This window comes from Oncorhynchus tshawytscha, unplaced genomic scaffold (genome assembly GCF_018296145.1).
Source record: "Oncorhynchus tshawytscha isolate Ot180627B unplaced genomic scaffold, Otsh_v2.0 Un_scaffold_1341_pilon_pilon, whole genome shotgun sequence".
NCBI lineage: Eukaryota > Metazoa > Chordata > Actinopteri > Salmoniformes > Salmonidae > Oncorhynchus > Oncorhynchus tshawytscha.
The window spans coordinates 1339506-1361393 of NW_024609828.1; the positions used below are offsets into that span (position 1 = coordinate 1339506).

At 47.7% G+C, this 21888-nt stretch overlaps 1 protein-coding gene across 1 annotated transcript in view; it reads right to left on the reverse strand.

The window, feature by feature from the left end:
* The window catches only part of LOC112242699 (centrosomal protein of 112 kDa), a 156606-nt gene that overhangs the window by 64583 nt on the left and 70135 nt on the right, over positions 1–21888 (reverse strand). Inside the window, 2 exon segments of the mRNA XM_042319193.1 lie at positions 14869–14957; positions 14960–15098. Coding sequence (XP_042175127.1) covers positions 14869–14957; positions 14960–15098 — 228 coding nt within the window.

Sequence of the window (21888 nt, forward strand, 5' to 3'; positions counted from 1 at the left end):
TGATTACATACCCCAGCTAAAACCCCCTAACACTGTGGTGATTACATACCCCAGCTAAAACCCCCTAACACTGTGGTGACTACATACCCCAGCTAAAACCCCCTAACACTGTGGTGATTACATACCCCAGCTAAAACCCCTAACACTGTGGTGATTACATACCCCAGCTAAAACCCTCTAACACTGTGGTGACTACATACCCCAGCTAAAACCCTCTAACACTGTGGTGACTACATACCCCAGCTAAAACCTTCTAACACTGTGGTGATTACATACCCCAGCTAAAACCCCCTAACACTGTGGTGACTACATACCCCAGCAAAAACCCTCTAACACTGTGGTGACTACATACCCCAGCTAAAAAAAACTAACACTGTGGTGATTACATACCCCAGATAAAACCCTCTAACACTGTGGTGATTACATACCCCAGTGGGTATAGTGCATTTGGAAAGTATTCAGAAACCTTGACTTTTTAAAAACATTTTGTTACGTTACAGCCTTATTCTAAAATGGATTCAATAGTTTTTCCCCCTCGTCAATCTACACACAACACACCATAATGACAAAGTAAAAACAGATTTTTAGATATTTTGGGGAAAAAACATGAAATAATAAATAAATATCACATAATGTCACATCTGACTGTGTATTCATGTTGCTTTCCATAACAGTGTGTAACCACATTACCAGTCAGACAGTCTACTGTTCCTCTACATCTAGGACTACATATATGAGAGAGAGAGAAAAATATTCTCACACTGAAAGGCCTGGCAGCTCCATCTTCTCCTCCTTTCTTCCATCTATCCTTCCTTCCCGCTGTCATAGCCGAGGAAACCTAAATTAACCATGGTGTTTGTGTACCACAGACCTCGGCGGGGACCGTGGAGGCCAGGTGTCATTACCGTTAGCCAGATGAGAGTACAGAGAGCTACGCCAGCTAGATACACAGGGTTAACCAACACACAGACTGACACATAGGAAGACTCTGATTATCTCTCCCTCTCTGTCTGGGTTTTACCACGGCTGGTCTCGGTGAAGGAGAGAGCAGTGGATGAGACTGGAGCAGAAGAAAAGGGTGGAAGTGGAGGAGTGTGAGGAAAGGACACACACATGGCACACACACACACACAAGCACGCATACAGATACACACAAGCATGCATACAGATACACACAAGCACGCATACAGATACACACAAGCACGCATACAGATACACACAAGCACGCATACAGATGTGCACGCCACTCAGGTACGCACATAGCCCTCTGCATCAGCTACATAACAGTCATCCGTTCCCTGCTCAAGGCCTGAGTAACCATGGGTAACCACTAACCATCCACCACTAGCAATATTCCATGATCAAGACTTAGTTCTCTTCATGTTCAATTCTCTATCAGCTGTAGAAGGGAACGAGGTCAACTCCAGTATACGCTAGACTAGCCTACCTTATAAGGTATACTTAGGGCCAGTCCTTTTCCTCACCACCAAACCTAGTACGGAAATAGCCTATAGGGCCAGAGTTTTGCCTGGTCAGAGTATAGCCTGGTACCAGATGTTTGTGCTGTCTTTCCCACCTCCTATAGTCACTGGCAAGATGGCACAAACAGATCTGGGACCAGGCTAGCCAGAGTATATACTACTCTGTCTGAACATATCAAACTAACCATCCATTCACCTCCACTAAAACACCACCGTACCAGAATATATACTACTCTGTCTGAACATATCAAACTAACCATCCATTCACCTCCACTAAAACACCACCCTACCAGAATATATACTACTCTGTCTGAACATATCAAACTAACCATCCATTCACCTCCACTAAAACACCACCCTACCAGAATATATACTACTCTGTCTGAACATATCAAACTAACCATCCATTCACCTCCACTAAAACACCACCCTACCAGAATATATACTACTCTGTCTGAACATATCAAACTAACCATCCATTCACCTCCACTAAAACACCACCCTACCAGAATATATACTACTCTGTCTGAACATATCAAACTAACCATCCATTCACCTCCACTAAAACACCACCCTACCAGAATATATACTACTCTGTCTGAACATATCAAACTAACCATCCATTCACCTCCACTAAAACACCACCGTACCAGAATATATACTACTCTGTCTGAACATATCAAACTAACCATCCATTCACCTCCACTAAAACACCACCCTACCAGAATATATACTACTCTGTCTGAACATATCAAACTAACCATCCATTCACCTCCACTAAAACACCACCCTACCAGAATATATACTACTCTGTCTGAACATATCAAACTAACCATCCATACACCACCCTACCAGAATATATACTACTCTGTCTGAACATATCAAACTAACCATCCATTCACCTCCACTAAAACACCACCCTACCAGAATATATACTACTCTGTCTGAACATATCAAACTAACCATCCATTCACCTCCACTAAAACACCACCCTACCAGAATATATACTACTCTGTCTGAACATATCAAACTAACCATCCATTCACCTCCACTAAAACACCACCCTACCAGAATATATACTACTCTGTCTGAACATATCAAACTAACCATCCATTCACCTCCACTAAAACACCACCCTACCAGAATATATACTACTCTGTCTGAACATATCAAACTAACCATCCATTCACCTCCACTAAAACACCACTGTACCAGAATATATACTACTCTGTCTGAACATATCAAACTAACCATCCATTCACCTGTCACTCAAAAAACACCACCCTACCAGAATATATACTACTCTGTCTGAACATATCAAACTAACCATCCATTCACCTCCACTAAAACACCACCGTACCAGAATATATACTACTCTGTCTGAACATATCAAACTAACCATCCATTCACCTCCACTAAAACACCACCCTACCAGAATATATACTACTCTGTCTGAACATATCAAACTAACCATCCATTCACCTCCACCATACCAGAATATATACTACTCTGTCTGAACATCAAACTAACCATCCATTCACCTCCACTAAAACACCACCCTACCAGAATATATACTACTCTGTCTGAACATATCAAACTAACCATCCATTCACCTCCACTAAAACACCACCCTACCAGAATATATACTACTCTATCTGAACATATCAAACTAACCATCCATTCACCTCCACTAAAACACCACCCTACCAGAATATATACTACTCTGTCTGAACATATCAAACTAACCATCCATTCACCTCCACTAAAACACCACCCTACCAGAATATATACTACTCTGTCTGAACATATCAAACTAACCATCCATTCACCTCCACTAAAACACCACCGTACCAGAATATATACTACTCTGTCTGAACATATCAAACTAACCATCCATTCACCTCCACTAAAACACCACCCTACCAGAATATATACTACTCTGTCTGAACATATCAAACTAACCATCCATTCACCTCCACTAAAACACCACCCTACCAGAATATATACTACTCTATCTGAACATATCAAACTAACCATCCATTCACCTCCACTAAAACACCACCCTACCAGAATATATACTACTCTGTCTGAACATATCAAACTAACCATCCATTCACCTCCACTAAAACACCACCCTACCAGAATATATACTACTACACTGTCTGAACATATCAAACTAACCATCCATTCACCTCCACTAAAAAAACCACCCTACCAGAATATATACTACTCTGTCTGAACATATCAAACTAACCATCCATTCACCTCCACTAAAACACCACCCTACCAGAATATATACTACTCTGTCTGAACATATCAAACTAACCATCCATTCACCTCCACTAAAACACCACCCTACCAGAATATATACTACTCTGTCTGAACATATCAAACTAACCATCCATTCACCTCCACTAAAACACCACCCTACCAGAATATATACTACTCTGTCTGAACATATCAAACTAACCATCCATTCACCTCCACTAAAACACCACCCTACCAGCCCCAAACCAAACACAGATCATAGAGGACTTGCCCAACTAATCCACCCCTGCAGTTCAAAGAACCGCTAACTCTCTCTCTCAGACTGAGAGTCAATACTTACTCAAGAAGAAGCCTAACAGCATTCACCTCATATCAGACCTGAGCGCTAGAATCTTTTGTTATGGGGTGTGCCGGTTAGATTTCTAGTGTTGACAGGTGGGGCAAGTGTTTGGGTGGTGTGTGTGTGACACACAGTGTGGGTGTGAGTGTGTATGTGTGTGTTTGTGTGGGTGTACGAGTGTGTGTGTGACACCGTGTGTGTGTGTGTGTGACTGACACAGTGTGGGTGTGTGTGTGTGTGTGTGTGTGTGAGACAGTGCGTGTGTAGTCATTAGGGAGGGACATGGAGGGAGACAACAGAGAGCAGTTTACTAGGCCTTATAGCTCAGAGTAAAACACTTTGGTGTAAAACACTGATTCACACCATTAACTTCTGTATTGTTAACCCCTTCTCTATGGAGAATGCCACACATGACAAAGGTCTAGACTAGGGTTGCAAAGGGTCATAAACTTTCTGTTAAATTGGGAAGTTAAGCTGGGTAACCTGGGGAATTTTGCTTAAATTCATCAAAAAAGTTAGCTTATAACAGTGAATCTTTTATGTGGAACAATTCTAGGTCTTGTGGCATATTTTGATTAAACTATCCCCAATTCACTGGAATTGCAACCCTCTGCCTGCACAGTGCATTCTTCCATCACATGTACAGCTGATTCTCAAGATCTTGCACACGAATGAGATGCTATTGAGCCCACACTACTACACTGTCTGAGCCAAGGACTACATGCTTTCTGGTAAGTTTTGATTACAATACTGGGTGGGGTGAATATATTTTATATGACATACATTATTTTTTGTTAACTAGTAAATAGTAGCCTACAGCAAAGTGTGTTTAAATCATTTCTAACTTACTAATAATTTCTGCTAGTTAGTTTTAGCTGGCTTGAGCCTGCTAACTGAGGAGTGTTAATTCACCTGTTTCCATACATGTTTCATTTTAAAACATTTATCTTACAAAGGAGTTGTTTAATCTAACTGCTTAACTATTTATCTGTACATGGAATTGTATTTGGGTTTTCTTTACTCATTTCTTTCTAAAATGTACAGGAAAATGCCACGGGCGCTATCTGATGTGTGGAGACATTTCACTGCAGCTAATGTAGAAGAAAAAGCTGTGTACATTTGCAAATACTGTGCCAAATCATATGTGAAGAATGCAACAAAAATGCAGAATCATCTGGCAAAGTACATAAAGTTCCCTCAGCGCTCACAACAACCTCTGACAGAAGTCCCTCTACTTCTATTCGAGGTGAAAATGATGAATCGCACACCTTAGCGATAGCAACAGCTCATGGTCCTCCTGGAGTCAGAGAAATGCTGATGAATGTCTTGCTCGAGCTGTGTATGCAACTGGTTCACCTCTAATGCTTACAGGCAATGTGTATTGGAAGAGATTTCTGAATGTTCTTTGCCCAGCATACACCCCTCCAACCAGGCATGCTTTATCTACTCATTTGCTGGATGCAGAGTTCAACAGAGTTCAAGTGAAGGACAAGCAAATCATAGAGAAAACAGACTGTATTGCAATCATCTCTAATGGGTGGTTGAATGTTTGTGGGAAAGGAATAATTAACTATATCATCTCCACCCCTCAACCAGTATTCTACAAGAGCACAGATACAAGGGACAACAGACACACCGTCCTCTACATTGCAGATGAGCTGAAGGCAGTCATCAATGACCTTGGACCACAGAAGGTATTTGCACTGATGACAGACAATGCTGCGAACATGAAGGCTGCTTGGTCTAAAGTGGAGGACTCCTACCCTCACATCACACCCATTGGCTGTGCTGCTCGTGCATTGAATCTGACCCTCAAGGACATCATGGAACTGAAAACAATGGATACACTTTACAAGAGAGCCAAGGAAATGGTTAGGTATGTGAAGGGTCATCAAGTTATAGCAGCAATCTACCTCACCAAAGCAAAGTGAGAAGAATAAGAGCACCACATTGAAGTTGCCCAGCAACATCTGTTGGGATGGTGTTGTCATCATGTTTGACAGTCTCCTGGAGGGGAAGGAGTCTCTCCAAGAAATGGCCATATCACAGTCTGCCGATGTGGACAGCCCCATCAAGAGGATCCTCCTGGATGATGTATTCTGGGAGAGAGTGTTAAGCAGCCTGAAACTCCTGAAACCTATAGCAGTACCCACTGCACGGATTGAGAGAAACAATGCCACCCTGTCGGATGTTCAGACTCTGCTTGCAGATGTAAGAGAAGAAATCCGTATTGCCCTGCCCACTTCACTGTTGCTCCAAGCAGAGGAAACTGCAGTTCTGAAATACATCAAAAAGCGTGAAGACTTCTTCCTGAAGACCATACATGCCGCAGTGTACATGTTGGACCCCAAGTATGTTGGCAAGAGCATCCTGTCTGGTGCAGAGATCAACAAGGCCTATGGTGTCATCACTACCGTGTCTCACCATCCTGGCCTGGATGAGGTCAAGGTTCTTGGCAGTCTGGCGAAGTACACTTCCAAGCAAGAGCTTTGGGATGGAGATGCAATATGGCAGTCGTGCCAACATATCTCATCAGCCACCTGGTGGAAATTACTTAGTGGATCTCAGGCTCTTTCCCCTGTTGCCTCCATCATCCTCCAAATCCCACCAACATCAGCCGCCTCAGAGCGCATCTGGTCCATGTTTGGGAACACACACACCAATACATGGGTTGAAAAATTGGTGGCCATCCAGGAAAATTTGAGGCTTTTTGAGCCTGACAACGAGCCATCCTCAACAAGGTTGGAAAGTGACAGTGAAGATGAAGCCTCAGAGTCTGGATGTTCAAGAGGTTGAACATTGAGGAGGTCCAGGGAGAAGACATGGAAGCCTGAGAGGAAGACAACCAAAGCTTTAGTTTCTAGACTATCATTTTACAGATGTATGTTGAAAATGTTTTTGGGAGATGCGATGGATCATTGGGGATCATTCAATATTCCCTTTTTGTTGTTCAGTGAAATCATCCCATGTGAAGAGTCAACTCATTTAATTAAAGTTAAATTCGTAACTAAATAGTTTAAAAAAATATATATTTTGGAAGGATTTAATCATTTGCAATTGTGTCTACTTATGATAAGGTAAAAGGTTTATGTTTCTGTCTCCATATGATATGGTAAATATATCCAATGCAAAAAACATCTACATTTAAATGGTATTAATATTAATTTTCATATATTTCCGTTAATTCCCATATATTCCCGTTAATTCCCACGGAAAGTTTCCACCTCTGAATATTCCCCAAAATGTGCAACCCTTGTCTAGACCATGGGTACAGAACTCTGACCCTGCGAGGTCCGGAGCCTGCTGGTTCTCTGTTCTCTACCTGATAATTAATTGCACACACCTGGTGTTCCAGGTCTAAATCAGTCCCTGATAGGAGGGGAACAATGAAAACATGCAGTGGAACTGGCTTCCAGGTCCAGAGTTGACTTTGTGGGGTTCAGACTAAAACCTTGCTTGACAAATAAAGTGAGACTTTGCAAGTAGCAGTTTGCAGGATGCCTTTGTATTCAACATGCATTGGAAGCTTTAACTGAGACACATAACACGAGAGAGAGAATGTGCTTCCGTCGTGAGAGGGTCTCTGTCTGTGTGTGTGTGTGTGTGTGTGTTCTCGGAAACACCTTTCGCCTTTTCTAAAAATCGTCATAGCCCCTAACTCTGGTAAGGCAAGCTCTTTCTAGGAAGCCCTGATACTCTTTGCTTTGCCATGACTTGAAGGCTTGAAGAGAGAGGAAGAGGTTAAGAGAGGGAGGGATAGAGGGAGGTAAATAAGAGAACCAGATAAGGTTAAGTGAGAGGCAGGAGACCTCCTCTGAGCAGCCCAGAGCAGAGGCAGCGTTATCAGGCACACAGAAGCTTCACAGGCCCCTCTGTGGAGGATGGAGATTGGGAGGCCGGGGCTGCACGTGTGTGTGGGGGGGGGGGCTTTATGGACGGACACACACACACACACACACACACACACAGATAAACCTCAATATCAGCCAAACAGTGAAATACCCCCAACTACTCTTTCTCTCGTTCTCCAATATCTCCCCATGTCTCTCTTTCCTATTCTTTCTGGGGAGTTAGAACAATCTTAATGCGTGATCTTATCTCCTCTAAAATACTGTTTCTCATTATTTCATTCCCCAGCTTTCTCTCTCTCTCAAACACACGCTTCTTTGATGAGAATCCATTCATGGATTTAATGGATTTCTCCTGCCTTTACCCCGGGATGTAGGAGATGCCTTCAAACAGTCCGCCCGGCCCCGGCTTCAAGATTCAACACCGACCGGGCTGGGGCAGATTGCAAAGGACAGCGTTTTTCTGCCTCGGCATCAAAAGAATAAGACATTTCAGCTCAGAAAACAGCCTGCCCAGTCAATATGGATCTGAAACTGGCCAACTTCAATCCCAGATGAAATAACTGCCATGAAACAGCGCTGGAACTTGTAATTTTTTTTCACCCATCATTCCTATGTCAAACTTTTTTAAATCACAGATAAAAAGGGTAAAAAAGTTTCCTATGTAACTTTCGCCTAACGTTTGAGCTCGCTTCTGACCCTGTGTGTGCATTTCCAGCTAAAAAGGAACAACTGGATTTTGGGCTGAAACTCATCAGTTCTCTTTAAAGAAAAGTATGCCACATATCTATCACATTGCAGATGGTGGATGAACCTAGTTCAACTCTGCTCACAATTTCAGTTCGAAATCAGACCCTCTGACATCTGCAGGTCATCATAATATCATCCTGACGTCTCAGATGGAAAATAGGAGGGAAGAAAAACCGTCAAAATGAGTTACGGCTGGTAAACAACTCTTACGTGTCTGGTGTGATTGGTTTTATACGAGGGGAAGAGAAAGAGACAGGAAAAGAGGTGTTCCTTCATACTTCATATACTATAAAGTCATGCACTCTCTCACCAACTGTCATTCTCTCCCATACTAACTATTCTATGTGGATCCAAAATGGCGCTGGGTGCCCTGGCGGTCCCTGCATTCCGGGCCTAATGCGGTGCAGCTGGGCTGGGGCCTAATGAAAGAGAGGCTCTTTGATGGGCCCTGGTCAAGATTAGGCTCTGATCAACACCACCTACCCCGGGCTTCCTTCTCAACCTGCACAGGATTATGGGTGATTTCCCAGCCCTGGGCTGTATTAAGTGCAATGGAGGGGCTACTGGACATAATGAACAGGGGCTGGGAGGGGCTACTGGACATAATGAACAGGGGCTGGGAGGGGCTACTAGACATAATGAACAGGGGCTGGGAGGGGTTACTAGACATAATGAACAGGGGCTGGGAGGGGACTGGACAGGGGAACAGGGGCTGGGAGGGCTACTGGACATAATGAACAGGGGCTGGGAGGGGCTACTAGACATAATGAACAGGGGCTGGGAGGGGCTACTGGACATAATGAACAGGGGGGGCTGGGAGGGGCTGGGGGGGCTACTAGACATAATGAACAGGGGCTGGGGGCTGGGAGGGGGCTACTGGACATAATGAACAGGGGCTGGGAGGGGCTACTACTGGACATAATGAACAGGGGCTGAACAGGGGCTGGGAGGGGCTACTGGACATAATGAACAGGGGCTGGGAGGGGCTACTAGACATCCAGTCCATTTTTACTACCTCTTCTACTACGTGTTATTATTATTGATTCATGTACTGCACTGTTGAGGGAGCTAGCGCATAAGTATTCTGCTGCACCTTTTATAGCCGATCGCTGCAGCTGTACATAGTCCATCTGTAAATAGCCCACCCAATTTACCTACCTCATCCCCATACTGTTTTTATTTATTTACTTCTCTGCTCTTTTGCACACCGGTATCTCTACTTGCACATGCTCATCTGATCATTTATCACTCCAGTGTTAATCTGCTAAATTGTAATTATTCACCTACCTCCTCATGCCTTTTGCACACAATGTATATAGACTCTTTTTATTTTTTTATTTTTATTTCACCTTTATTTAACCAGGTAGGTTAGTTGAGAACAAGTTCTCATTTGCAACTGCGACCTGGCCAAGATAAAGCATAGCAGTGTGAACAGACAACACAGAGTTACACATGGAGTAAACAATTAACAAGTCAATAACACAGTAGAAAAAAAGAAAAAGAGTCTATATACATTGTGTGCAAAAGGCATGAGGAGGTAGGCGAATGATTACAATTGTGTCATCTACTGTGTTATTGACTTGTTTATTGTTTACTCCATGTGTAACTCTGTGTTGTCTGTTCACACTGCTATGCTTTATCTTGGCCAGGTCGCAGTTGTAAATAAGAACTTGTTCTCAACTAACCTACCTGGTTAAATAAAGGTGAAAAAAACCCTGCTGTAAACTGTGTATGTGATCAATTGATTTTGACAGAGAAAGGAGGAGTGATGGAGGGGACTTGAACCTGTCTGGTCCACCAAGATACTGTAGGTCAGAGCAGGGGGAATGATGCATCTACTGAAGGTGTATCACACTAACCCCTCCTCTCTCCATGTACCTCTGAAACTACACAGTTCACTCTTGACTAGAATACAAATGGGAGGCTAACCTGTTGGGGTGGCTGGTTAAATCTGTAGCATTATTCAACCCTGCCTGTCACACAGGTTCTGAAAGGTCTCCTTAGATAGTCAGTCAGTGAGATGATGTCAGTCACGTCAGTCGGTTGATGCCAGTCAGTCAAATGATGTCAGTCAGTTAGTCAAATGATTTCAGTCAGTCAAATGACGTCAGTCAGATAATGTCAGTTACTCAGTCAGTCAGTTAGATGATGTCAATTAGATGATGTCAGTTACTCAGTCAGTCAGATGAAGTCAGTCAGTCAGTCAGATGATGTCAGTCACTCCGTCAGATGATGTCAGTCAGATGAAGTCAGTCAGTCAGATGATGTCAGTCAGATGATGTCAGTCACTCAGTAAGATGATGTCAGTTACTCAGTCAGTCAGATGATGTCAGTCACTCAGTCAGTTAGATGATGTCATTCCTTCTCCCAACAGTAGGGCCAGCTCCACTCCTTCTCCCAACAGACGGGCCAGCTCCATTCCTTCTCCCAACAGTAGGGCCTGCTCCGCTCCTTCTCCCAACAGTAGGGCCTGCTCCAACTAGGGCCTTCTCCCAACAGTAGGGCCTGCTCCCACACCTTCTCCCAACAGTAGGGGGCTCCTTCTCCCCTAGGGCCTCCACTCCTTCTCAGTTCTCCCAACAGTAGGGCCTGCTCTCCCACTCCTTCTCCCAACAGTAGGGCCTGCTCCCAACTAGGGCCTTCTCCCAACAGTAGGGGGCCTGCTCCACTCCTTCTCCCAACAGTAGGGCCTGCTCCACTCCTTCTCCCAACAGTAGGGCCTGCTCCACTCCTTCTCCCAACAGTAGGGCCTGCTCCGCTCCTTCTCCCAACAGTAGGGCCTGCTCCGCTCCTTCTCCCAACAGTAGGGCCTGCTCCACTCCTTCTCCCAACAGTAGGGCCTGCTCCGCTCCTTCTCCCAACAGTAGGGCCTGCTCCGCTCCTTCTCCCAACAGTAGGGCCTGCTCCAACTCCTTCTCCCAACAGTAGGGCCTGCTCCGCTCCTTCTCCCAACAGTAGGGCCTGCTCCGCTCCTTCTCCCAACAGTAGGGCCTGCTCCACTCCTTCTCCCAACAGTAGGGCCTGCCTGCCGCTCCTTCTCCCAACAGGGCCTGCTCCACTCCTTCTCCCAACAGCCTGCTCCACTCCTTCTCCCAACAGTAGGGCCTGCTCCGCTCCTTCTCCCAACAGTAGGGCCTGCTGCTCCTTCTCCCAACACTCCTTCTCCCAACAGTAGGGCCTGCTCCACTCCTTCTCCCAACAGTAGGGCCTGGCTCCTTCTCCCAACAGTAGGGCCTGCTCCACTCCTTCTCCCAACAGTAGGGCCTGCTCCACTCCTTCTCCCAACAGTAGGGCCTGCTCCACTCCTTCTCCCAACAGTAGGGCCTGCTCCACTCCTTCTCCCAACAGTAGGGCCTGCTCCACTCCTTCTCCCAACAGTAGGGCCTGCTCCACTCCTTCTCCCCACTCCTTCTCCCAACAGTAGGGCCTGCTCCACTCCTTCTCCCCACTCCTTCTCCCAACAGTAGGGCCTGCTCCACTCCTTCTCCCAACAGTAGGGCCTGCTCCACTCCTTCTCCCAACAGTAGGGCCTGCTCCACTCATTCTCCCAACAGTAGGGCCTGCTCCACTCCTTCTCCCAACAGTAGGGCCTGCTCCGCTCCTTCCGACAGTTGAAACTGCAGTGCCCAGCTGATAATCCCCCTGACAATTGCCTCAAAACTTAACCTGAACTATACCGAAACTAATTTCACACATATAACAGATGAAATACTTTAAGTAAAGTGTGATGGGGAGAATGGGTGAGTTGATGAGTGAGGGGAAGTGAAAGAAGCATAATTATGTCATCACCAATTGTGAATGAAGAACAGGGCGGGCAATTCTATTGTATTCATCCATTCTAATTATGGACCTAATCTTAAAATGGTATGTACCCTGTATCAGAGATGCTTTGCTTTTTGACACCACACTCGCAGGCTCTAGTTTTGTCTTATCTTGATTATTGTCTGTTCGTGTGGTCCAGTGCTGCAGGAAAGACCAGGTTAAGCTGCAGCTGGCCCAAAACAGAGCAGCATGTCTTGCTCTTCATTGTAATCAGAGGGTTGATATAAATACTATGCATGCCAGTCTCTTGGCTGAGAGTAGAGGAGAGACTGACTGCATCACAAAAAAGAATGTGTTGAAAATCACAAATTGTTAGCATTGTCAACTTACACACAGCTCTGACACACACACTTACCCCACCAGACATGCCACCAGGGGTCTTTTCACAGTCCCAAAATCCAGAACAAATTCAAGAAAGCGTACAGTATAATATAGAGCCATTATTGCATGGAACTCTGTTCCATCTCAAACAGATAAAGCAACACCTCACGTCACACCACCTCCCCCTATTTGACCTAGATAGTGTGTGTGTGTGTGTGTTGATATGTTGTCTACGTGTGCCTTCGTTTCAGTTGATGTAGTTCTGTCCTTGAGCTGTTCTTGTCTATTAATATGATGTATTATGTCATATTTCGTTTGGACCCCAGGAACAGAGGCTGCTGCTATCGCAACAGCTAATGGGGATCCTAATAAAATACCAAAAAGACCAAAAGCAGACTATTCAACGAGAGCGTGCGTAATTCTACATGCTGAACTGCTTTCAATCTCTGGGAAAAGATCCACATGGGGCAGCAGGCGTGAGGGTCAGAGAATGTGGTGTTTGAGGCCTGTGGAACCGGAGGTTGGCAAGGAGAGCAATGTCTCCATGGACTATTTCTTCACTCCACTGTCATTGGTCAACAAGTTGTTTACAAAGAAAACAAGTCTGGCCGGCACCATGAACAACGTGAGGCGGGAGCTCCCTCCCTCTGCGCAAAATAAGGCACCTGCACAGCCGTGACAACTGTCCTGAAGAATGACAAGACAACGGGACACAATCAAGAGAAAACAGGATACTATTATGTACCACAACCAAAAAATGTTGTGTTAAGCATGTGAAAGTTACAAAAATGTTGTCATTTGCCTCCCGGTGGCGCAGTGGTCTAAGGCACTGATGCAGTGCTAGCTGTGCCACCAGAGACTCCGGGTTCGAGCCCAGGCTCTGCCGCAGATGCACAATTGGCCCAGCGTCGTCTGGGTTAGGGAGGGTTTGGCCGGCAGGGATATCCTTGTCTCATCGCGCACTAGCGACTCCTGTGGCGGGCCGAGCGCAGTGCACGCTGACCAGGTCGCTAGGTGTACGGTGTTTCCTCCGACACATTGGTGCGGCTGGCTTCCGGGTTGGATGTGCGTTGTGTCAAGAAGCGGCTTGGTTGGGTTGTGTTTCGGAGGACGCATGGCTCTCCACCTTCGCCTCTCCCGAGTCCGTACGGGAGTTGCAGCGATGAGACAAGACAGTAACTACTACCAATTGGATACCACGAAATTGGGGAGAAAAAGGGGGTAAAAAACAAAAGAAGTATTTTGACCGTGCTTCTTGGTGGTTGGGGTAAAAATATATATTTTTATTGCTGTTATAAAAATAGGCTGTTACCCTGATCCAAAGCATATGCTTTCTCTTTCATAGTTGTAACAAAGGTACTCCACAAATAACATTGATTGACCACTTCAATTTCTGTGTTTTGTTTTTACATATAGCCTACAGTAACATAAACTAATGAAAATGCTATTGTGTTATTTGAAATCAAATACAACTCATATTGTAATGTTAGCCAAGGCCTTCATAAACACAACCACAGTATTATTTTTGCTATAGCATATATGAAATATAAGAATTCCACTGTTAGAATGTTGCAGTCAGAATGACTGCTCATTAGCTTAAAGGGGGGTCCATGGACGCCCAGCAGACCTAGTGTTAAAAGCTTCCATCTGATAAGCACTCTGTTATGTCCTACATACCAATAACAGGACACATCTGGTATACTGGAGTATGACTGATTCTCCATATGTATACTACCCCACCTCTGTACCCTGTTCTTCTCTACTGGGAGTGCCATGGAGGGGTGGGAGACTATGAAAAGAGGACAGAGGGTGGAAATGGAGGAGAAGAGGGAGGATGTCATTGACTTGTGGCGGTGTTATGTCCCTAGCCCACCCATCCCATCACCCACCTTATCCTGGGCTCTCTCTCTCTTCCCTTCTCCCCTGGCGGTGCTATGTCCCTAGCTCACCCATCCCATCACCCACCTTATCCTGGGCTCTCTCTCTCTTCCCTTCTCCCCTGGCGGTGCTATGTCCCAACCCCGACCCCCTCACCCACCTTCTCCTGGGCCAGTTGTCTCTCGGCCTTGTGGCTCGTCTCCAGCTCCTGGCAGATGTGGTCCATCTCGGCTCTCAGCCTGCCCAGGAGGCCTCCTGGTCCTGGGCCGCGCGCTGCCTCTCCTCCTCCCTGAGCACCCCCAGCTCCAGCAGCTGCTGCTTCCTCTGGCTGTGGGCCTGCTGCAGCTCATCCCTCAGAGAGGACACCTGCTCCTCCAGGTCAGAGATGACCTGGAGTCAGGAAGATACACAGGTACACTCACGTCAGGAAAGAGGTAGCACACTAAGACACTACTGTTTGGAAACACTAATAAGTTATGTCCTGCCGTGGTATTGGCAGAACAACTGCAACACTAAGTGTCACACTGAGCTTGTTCGTCTCCTAGCGACTGTTAGTCAGATCCATGGTACAGAGTATTTAAAAAGTTACTTTTTAGTGCCCACAACCGTAACAATTCATGTGCAGCACACACACTCATGCACGCACATATACACACACACACAAGTGGGTATGACACCCAATCTCAGGGTTAGTCAATGACACCCAATCTCAAGGTCAGTCAATGACACCCAATCTCAAGGTCAGTCAATGACACCTGTCTCAGGGTCAGTCAATGACACCGGTGTCAGGGTCAGTCAATGACACCGGTGTCAGGGTCAGTCAATGACACCGGTGTCAGGGTCAGTCAATGACACCGGTGTCAGGGTCAGTCAATGACACCGGTGTCAGGGTCAGTCAATGACACCGGTGTGTCAGGGTCAGTCAATGACACCGGTCTCAGGGTCAGTCAATGACACCGGTGTGTCAGGGTCAGTCAATGACACCGGTCTCAGGGTCAGTCATTGACACCGGTCCCAGGGTCAGTCATTGACACCGGTCTCAGGGTCAGTCATTGACACCGGTCTCAGGGTCAGTCAATGACACCGGTCTCAGGGTCAGTCAATGACACCGGTCTCAGGGTCAGTCAATGACACCGGTCTCAGGGTCAGTCAATGACACCGGTCTCAGGGTCAGTCATTGACACCGGTCTCAGGGTCAGTCATTGACACCGGTCTCAGGGTCAGTCAATGACACCGGTCTCAGGGTCAGTCAATGACACCGGTCTCATCTGGCCTACTCTTTCAACATTAAAAGCTCGGATCAGAAGTAAAACAGTGAGGGAGTGTTCCAGGATGACGTGGAATGGAACAGCGAGGCCGGGGGAATCCCAGTTTGGGCTGGGAATACAGAGGAGAGGAGCAACAACAAGCACAGGGAATGCCAGAGTGTCTGCCCGCTCAGCCAGCTCGGCAGGAAGGGAAAACACACACCCGTCCCTCTGATCTGAGTCACACAGGCCAGGCAGGGCCTACATCAAAGAGGAGGCATTCCACTAAGCTCAGCGGTCTGATTTAATGACAGAAATTAGCCTAAATCAAAGGTCACTCAGTCAGGAGGAAAATGGGCACCGCTGCCATGTCTCATTTCAGGAAATACAGAGAAGAGACTAGTCAGAGAACTAGAGCAGGTGTGTGTGTGTGTGTGTGTGTGTGTGTGTGTGTGTGTGTGTGTGTGTAAATCAAGCCGGCCTCAGGGAAACGTTTAGGGCTGTAGTTGACAGGGACCTCCATTTGGAAGTCAATCTGTGGTTGTGTGTGTGTTTAATGGGGATTGTGTGTTCTACCGAGTGTGCACGCCTGCAGATGTGTGTGTGTGTGTGTGTGTGTGTGTACAAGCCTGTGTGTGCATGCTTTCATGTGTGTGTGTGTGTGCGCGTGTATGTCCGCCCACAGATGTGTGTGCTGGCTTATGTAGGGGCTGCAGTGCAGAGATGGACTGACCCCTCTCCTGACCCCTCTTCCTTTGAACTGATCTACAGCTTTGACTTTGCCCCAGCACAGCTCTTTGATTCAGATTGCTGCCAGAGAGAGCAGCATTACAGCCACATTACATTACAGGAATGCTAATGACCAAGCCAACCGTATTTAAACAGACATTAACTAACAAGCAGTTAGGCAGCTTCTGGACTGGCATGGAATTATAGACCTGTAGTATGTATGTGAATAGAGCTAGAAATTATGGAGGAATGTGAGAGATTGAGAGAGGGGGAGGCAAAAGAGAGAGAGAGAGAGAGAGAGAGAGAGAGAGAGAGAGGGAGAGAGAGCGGGGGGAGGTAGGGAGAGATTGAGAGAAGGGGGTGACAGAGAAAGAAAGAGAGAAGGGGGAGGCAGAGAGAGAGATAGAGAGATATAGATAGAGGAAGAAAGAGAGATAGAGACAGAGAGATAGATATATATATAGAGAGAGAGAGAGAAAGAAAGGGGGAGGCAGAGAGAGAGATATAGAGGAAGAGATAGATAGAGAGAGAGATATAGATATAGAGGAAGAGAGATAGATGTAGAGAGAGATAGAGATATAGAGGAAGAGAGAGAGATAGAGACAGTGAGATAGATGTAGAGAGATAGAGAGAAGGGGGAGGCAGAGAGAAGAGCGAGAGAGAGAAGGGGGAGAGAGAGAGGGCAGACAGAGAGAAGGGAGAGGCAGAGAGAGACAATGGGGGCAGAGAGACAGAGAAGGGGAGGCAGAGAGAGAGAGACAAGGGGGGGCAGAGAGAGAGAGAGAGGCAGAGAATGGGGGGAGGCAGAGGGAGGCAGAGAGAGAGAGAGAAGGGGAGGCAGAGAGAGAGAGAGAAAGGGAGGCAGGCAGAGAGAGAGAAGGGGGAGGCAGAGAGAGAGGGGAGGCAGAGAGAGAGAGAGAGGGGAGGAGAGAGAGAAGGGGGAGAGAGAGAGAGAAGGGGGAGGCAGAGAGAGAGAGAGAGAGGACAATGGGGGCAGAGAGAGAAGGGGGAGGCAGAGAGAGAGGGGGAGGCAGAGAGAGAGAGAGCAGAGAGACAGAGAAGGGGGAGGCAGAGAGAGAGAAGGGGGGGCAGGCAGAGCAGAGAGAGAGAAGGGGGAGGCAGAGAGAGAGAGAGGGGGGGGAGGCAGAGAGAGAGAGAGAGGGGGAGGGAGGAGGCAGGGGGAGGCAGACAGAGAGGGGGAAGGGACAAGGGGGAGGCAGAGAGACAAGGGGGAGGCAGAGAGAAGAGCGAGAGAGAGGGGCAGAGAGACAGAGAAGAGGCAGGGGATGGGGGCAGAGAGAGAGAGAGAGAGAGAGAGAGAAGGGGGAGGCAGGCAGAGAGAGAAGGGGAGGCAGAGAGAGAGGGGGAGGCAGAGAGAGAGAGAGAAGGGGGAGGCAGAGAGAGAGAGAGAGAGGGAGGCAGAGGGGAGGCAGAGAGAGAGAGAGAAGGGGGAGGCAGAGAGAGAGAGAGAGAGGAGAGAGAAGGGGAGGCAGAGAGAGAGAGAGAGAGAGGCAGAGAGAGAGAGAGAGAGGGGGAGGCAGAGAGAGAGAGAAGGGGGAGGCATAGAGAGAGAGAGAAGGGGGAGGCAGAGAGAGAGAGAGGGGGAGGAGAGAGAGAGAGAGAGAGAGAGAGAGAGAGAGGGGAGGAGGCAGAGAGAGAGAGAGAGAGAGAGAGAGAGAGAAGGGGGAGGCAGAGAGAGGGTTGTATAGTGTGTCTATAGACAATGAGAGGGGAAATCTGAGGACTGTATGATGATGTTGCTACGTCTATTTTTAGACTTCAATTTTACCCATTGATTCTCTAGGAATATAATGCATTGTGCGTAGTTTAAGAGCCGTACCCCCATAAGAAACCAAAATATAAGCTTGTTTAACTCCAATGTATGTAAACAATGTAAATGTAAACAAACACTTTATTGCCTCAAAACATGGTAAAAATTATACATTTGATATCATGGATGGTCAATCCTTGCATCCATAGCTCTGTCTATGTACATTTCTCCAGCTCATCACTTAGGATTTTAGTGCCACAGGAGCGTGGAGGAAACTTTGTTATTGTTTCAATTAAGGATTCTAGTTTTAAACTGTATGTAGCACCATGTGAATAGGAAAGGAAAATACATGTATATCAAAAAACCACATTGATGCAAAAAAATAACTTATTGACCTCTCTCCACAGACACCCTGTACTGTCCCTTCCCCTCTCTCTCCACAGACACATTATACTGTCCCTTCCCCTCTCTCTCCACAGACACCCTGTACTGTCCCTTCCCCTCTCTCTCCACAGACACATTATACTGTCCCTTCCCCTCTCTCTCCACAGACACCTCTACTGTCCCTTCCCCTCTCTCTCCACAGACACCCTGTACTGTCCCTTCTCCTCTCTCTCTGTACTGTCCCTTCTCTCTCTCACAGACACCCTGTACTGTCCCTTCCCCTCTCTCTCCACAGACACATTGTACTGTCCCTTCCCCTCTCTCTTCTACTGTCCCTTCCCCTCTCTCTCCACAGACACCCTGTACTGTCCCTTCCCCCCTCTCTCTCCACAGACACCCTCTACTGTCCCTTCCCCTCTCTCTCCACAGACACCCTCTACTGTCCCTTGTACCCCTCTCTCTCCACAGACACTGTCCCCCCCTCTACTGTCCCTTCCCCCTCTCTCTCCACAGACACCCTCTACTGTCCCTTACCCCTCTCTCTCCACAGACACACTTCCCCTCTCCTCCACAGACACCCTCTACTGTCCCTTCCCCTCTCTCTCCACAGACACCCTACTGTCCCTTGTCCCCCTTCCACAGACCCTCTACTCTCCACAGACACCCTCTCCACTGTCCTGTCCCCCCTCTCTCCACAGACACCCTCTACTGTCCCTTCCCCCCCCTCCACAGACACCCTCTCTCTCCACAGACACCCTGTACTGTCCCTTCCCCTCTCTCTCCACAGACACCCTCTACTGTCCCTTCCCTCTCCACAGACACCCCTACTGTCCCTTCTCTCTCCACAGACACCCTACTGTCCCTCCACAGACACCTCTACTGTCCCTTCCCCCTCTCTCCACAGACACCCTACTGTCCCCCTCTCCCCTCTCTCCACAGACACTCTCTACTGTCCACAGACACCCTTACTGTCCCTTCTCTCTCCACAGACACCCTGTACTGTCCCTTCCCCTCTCTCTCCACAGACACCCTGTACTGTCCCTTCCCCTCTCTCTCCACAGACACATTCTACTGTCCCTTCCCCCTCTCTCTCCACAGACACATTCTACTGTCTCCCCTCTCTCTCCACAGACACCCTCTACTGTCCCTTCCCCTCTCTCTCCACAGACACCCTCTACTGTCTCCACAGACACATTCTACTGTCCCTTCTCCCCTCTCTCTCCACAGACACATTCTACTGGTCCTTCCCCTCTCTCTCCACAGACACCCTGTACTGTCCCTTCCGCTCTCTCTCCACAGACACCCTGTACTGTCCCTTCCCCTCTCTCTCCACAGACACATTATACTGTCCCTTCCCCTCTCTCTCCACAGACACCCTGTACTGTCCCTTCCCCTCTCTCTCCACAGACACATTATACTGTCCCTTCTCCTCTCTCTCCACAGACACCCTCTACTGTCCCTTCCCCTCTCTCTCCACAGACACCCTGTACTGTCCCTTCCCCTCTCTCTCCACAGACACCCTGTACTGTCCCTTCCCCTCTCTCTCCACAGACACATTCTACTCTCCCTTCCCCCTCTCTCTCCACAGACACATTCTACTGTCCCTTCTCCCCTCTCTCTCCACAGACACCCTCTACTGTCTCCACAGACACATTCTACTGTCCCTTCTCCCCTCTCTCTCCACAGACACCCTCTACTGTCCCTTCCCCTCTCTCTCCACAGACACCCTCTACTGTCCCTTCTCCCCTCTCTCTCCACAGACACATTCTACTGGTCCTTCCCCTCTCTCTCCACAGACACCCTCTCTCCACAGACACTGTCCCTTCCCCTCTCTCTCCACAGACACCCTCTACTGTCCCTTCCCCTCTGTCCCTTCCCCTCTCTCTCCACAGACACCCTCTACTGTCCCTTCCCCTATCTCTCCACAGACACCATCTACTGTCCCTTCCCCCTCTGTCTCTCCACAGACACCCTGTACTGTCCCTTCCCCTCTCTCTCCACAGACACCCTCTACTGTCCCTTCCCCTCTCTCTCCACAGACACCCTCTACTCCACAGACCCTCTCTCTCTCTACTGTCCCTTCCCCCTCTCTCCACAGACACCCTCCACAGACACATTCTACTGTCCCTTTCCCCTCTCTCTCCACAGACACAGACTGTCCCTTCCCCTCTCTCTCCACAGACACATTCTACTGTCCCTTCCCCCTCTCTCTCCACAGACACATTCTACTGTCCCTTCTCCCCTCTCTCTCCACAGACACCCTCTACTGTCTCCACAGACACATTCTACTGTCCCTTCTCCCCTCTCTCTCCACAGACACCCTCTACTGTCCCTTCCCCTCTCTCTCCACAGACACCCTCTACTGTCTCCACAGACACATTCTACTGTCCCTTCTCCCCTCTCTCTCCACAGACACATTCTACTGGTCCTTCCCCTCTCTCTCCACAGACACCCTGTACTGTCCCTTCCCATCTCTCTCCACAGACACCCTGTACTGTCCCTTCTCCTCTCTCTCCACAGACACCCTCTACTGTCCCTTCCCCTCTCTCTCCAGACACCCTGTACTGTCCCTTCCTCTCTCTCTCCACAGACACCCTCTACTGTCCCTTCCCCTCTCTCTCCACAGACACCATCTACTGTCCCTTCCCCTCTCTCTCTCCACAGACACCCTCTACTGTCCCTTCCCCTCTCTCTCCACAGACACCATCTACTGTCCCTTCCCCCCTCTCTCCACATACACCCTCTACTGTCCCTTCCCCTCTCTCTCTCCACAGACACCCGGGCATCCCAGGACAGTGAGGTTCTCTCTCGTTATGGCTTCAGTCACATGGCAATTAGAGCAGAAAGCGTCTGAAGTCTTTTTTTGGTGGAAAATCTCACAGAGACATCAAAGGCTGCATCACCACAACACCCAGATGCCATGGCTGTGTCACACACCCTCACACACAGAGACAGACAACACAGAAAAATAGGAGGATATGCACGAACTCACACACGAACACACACATACAGAGAGAGACAGAGACAGCCATAAACAGTGCCAGGCGTG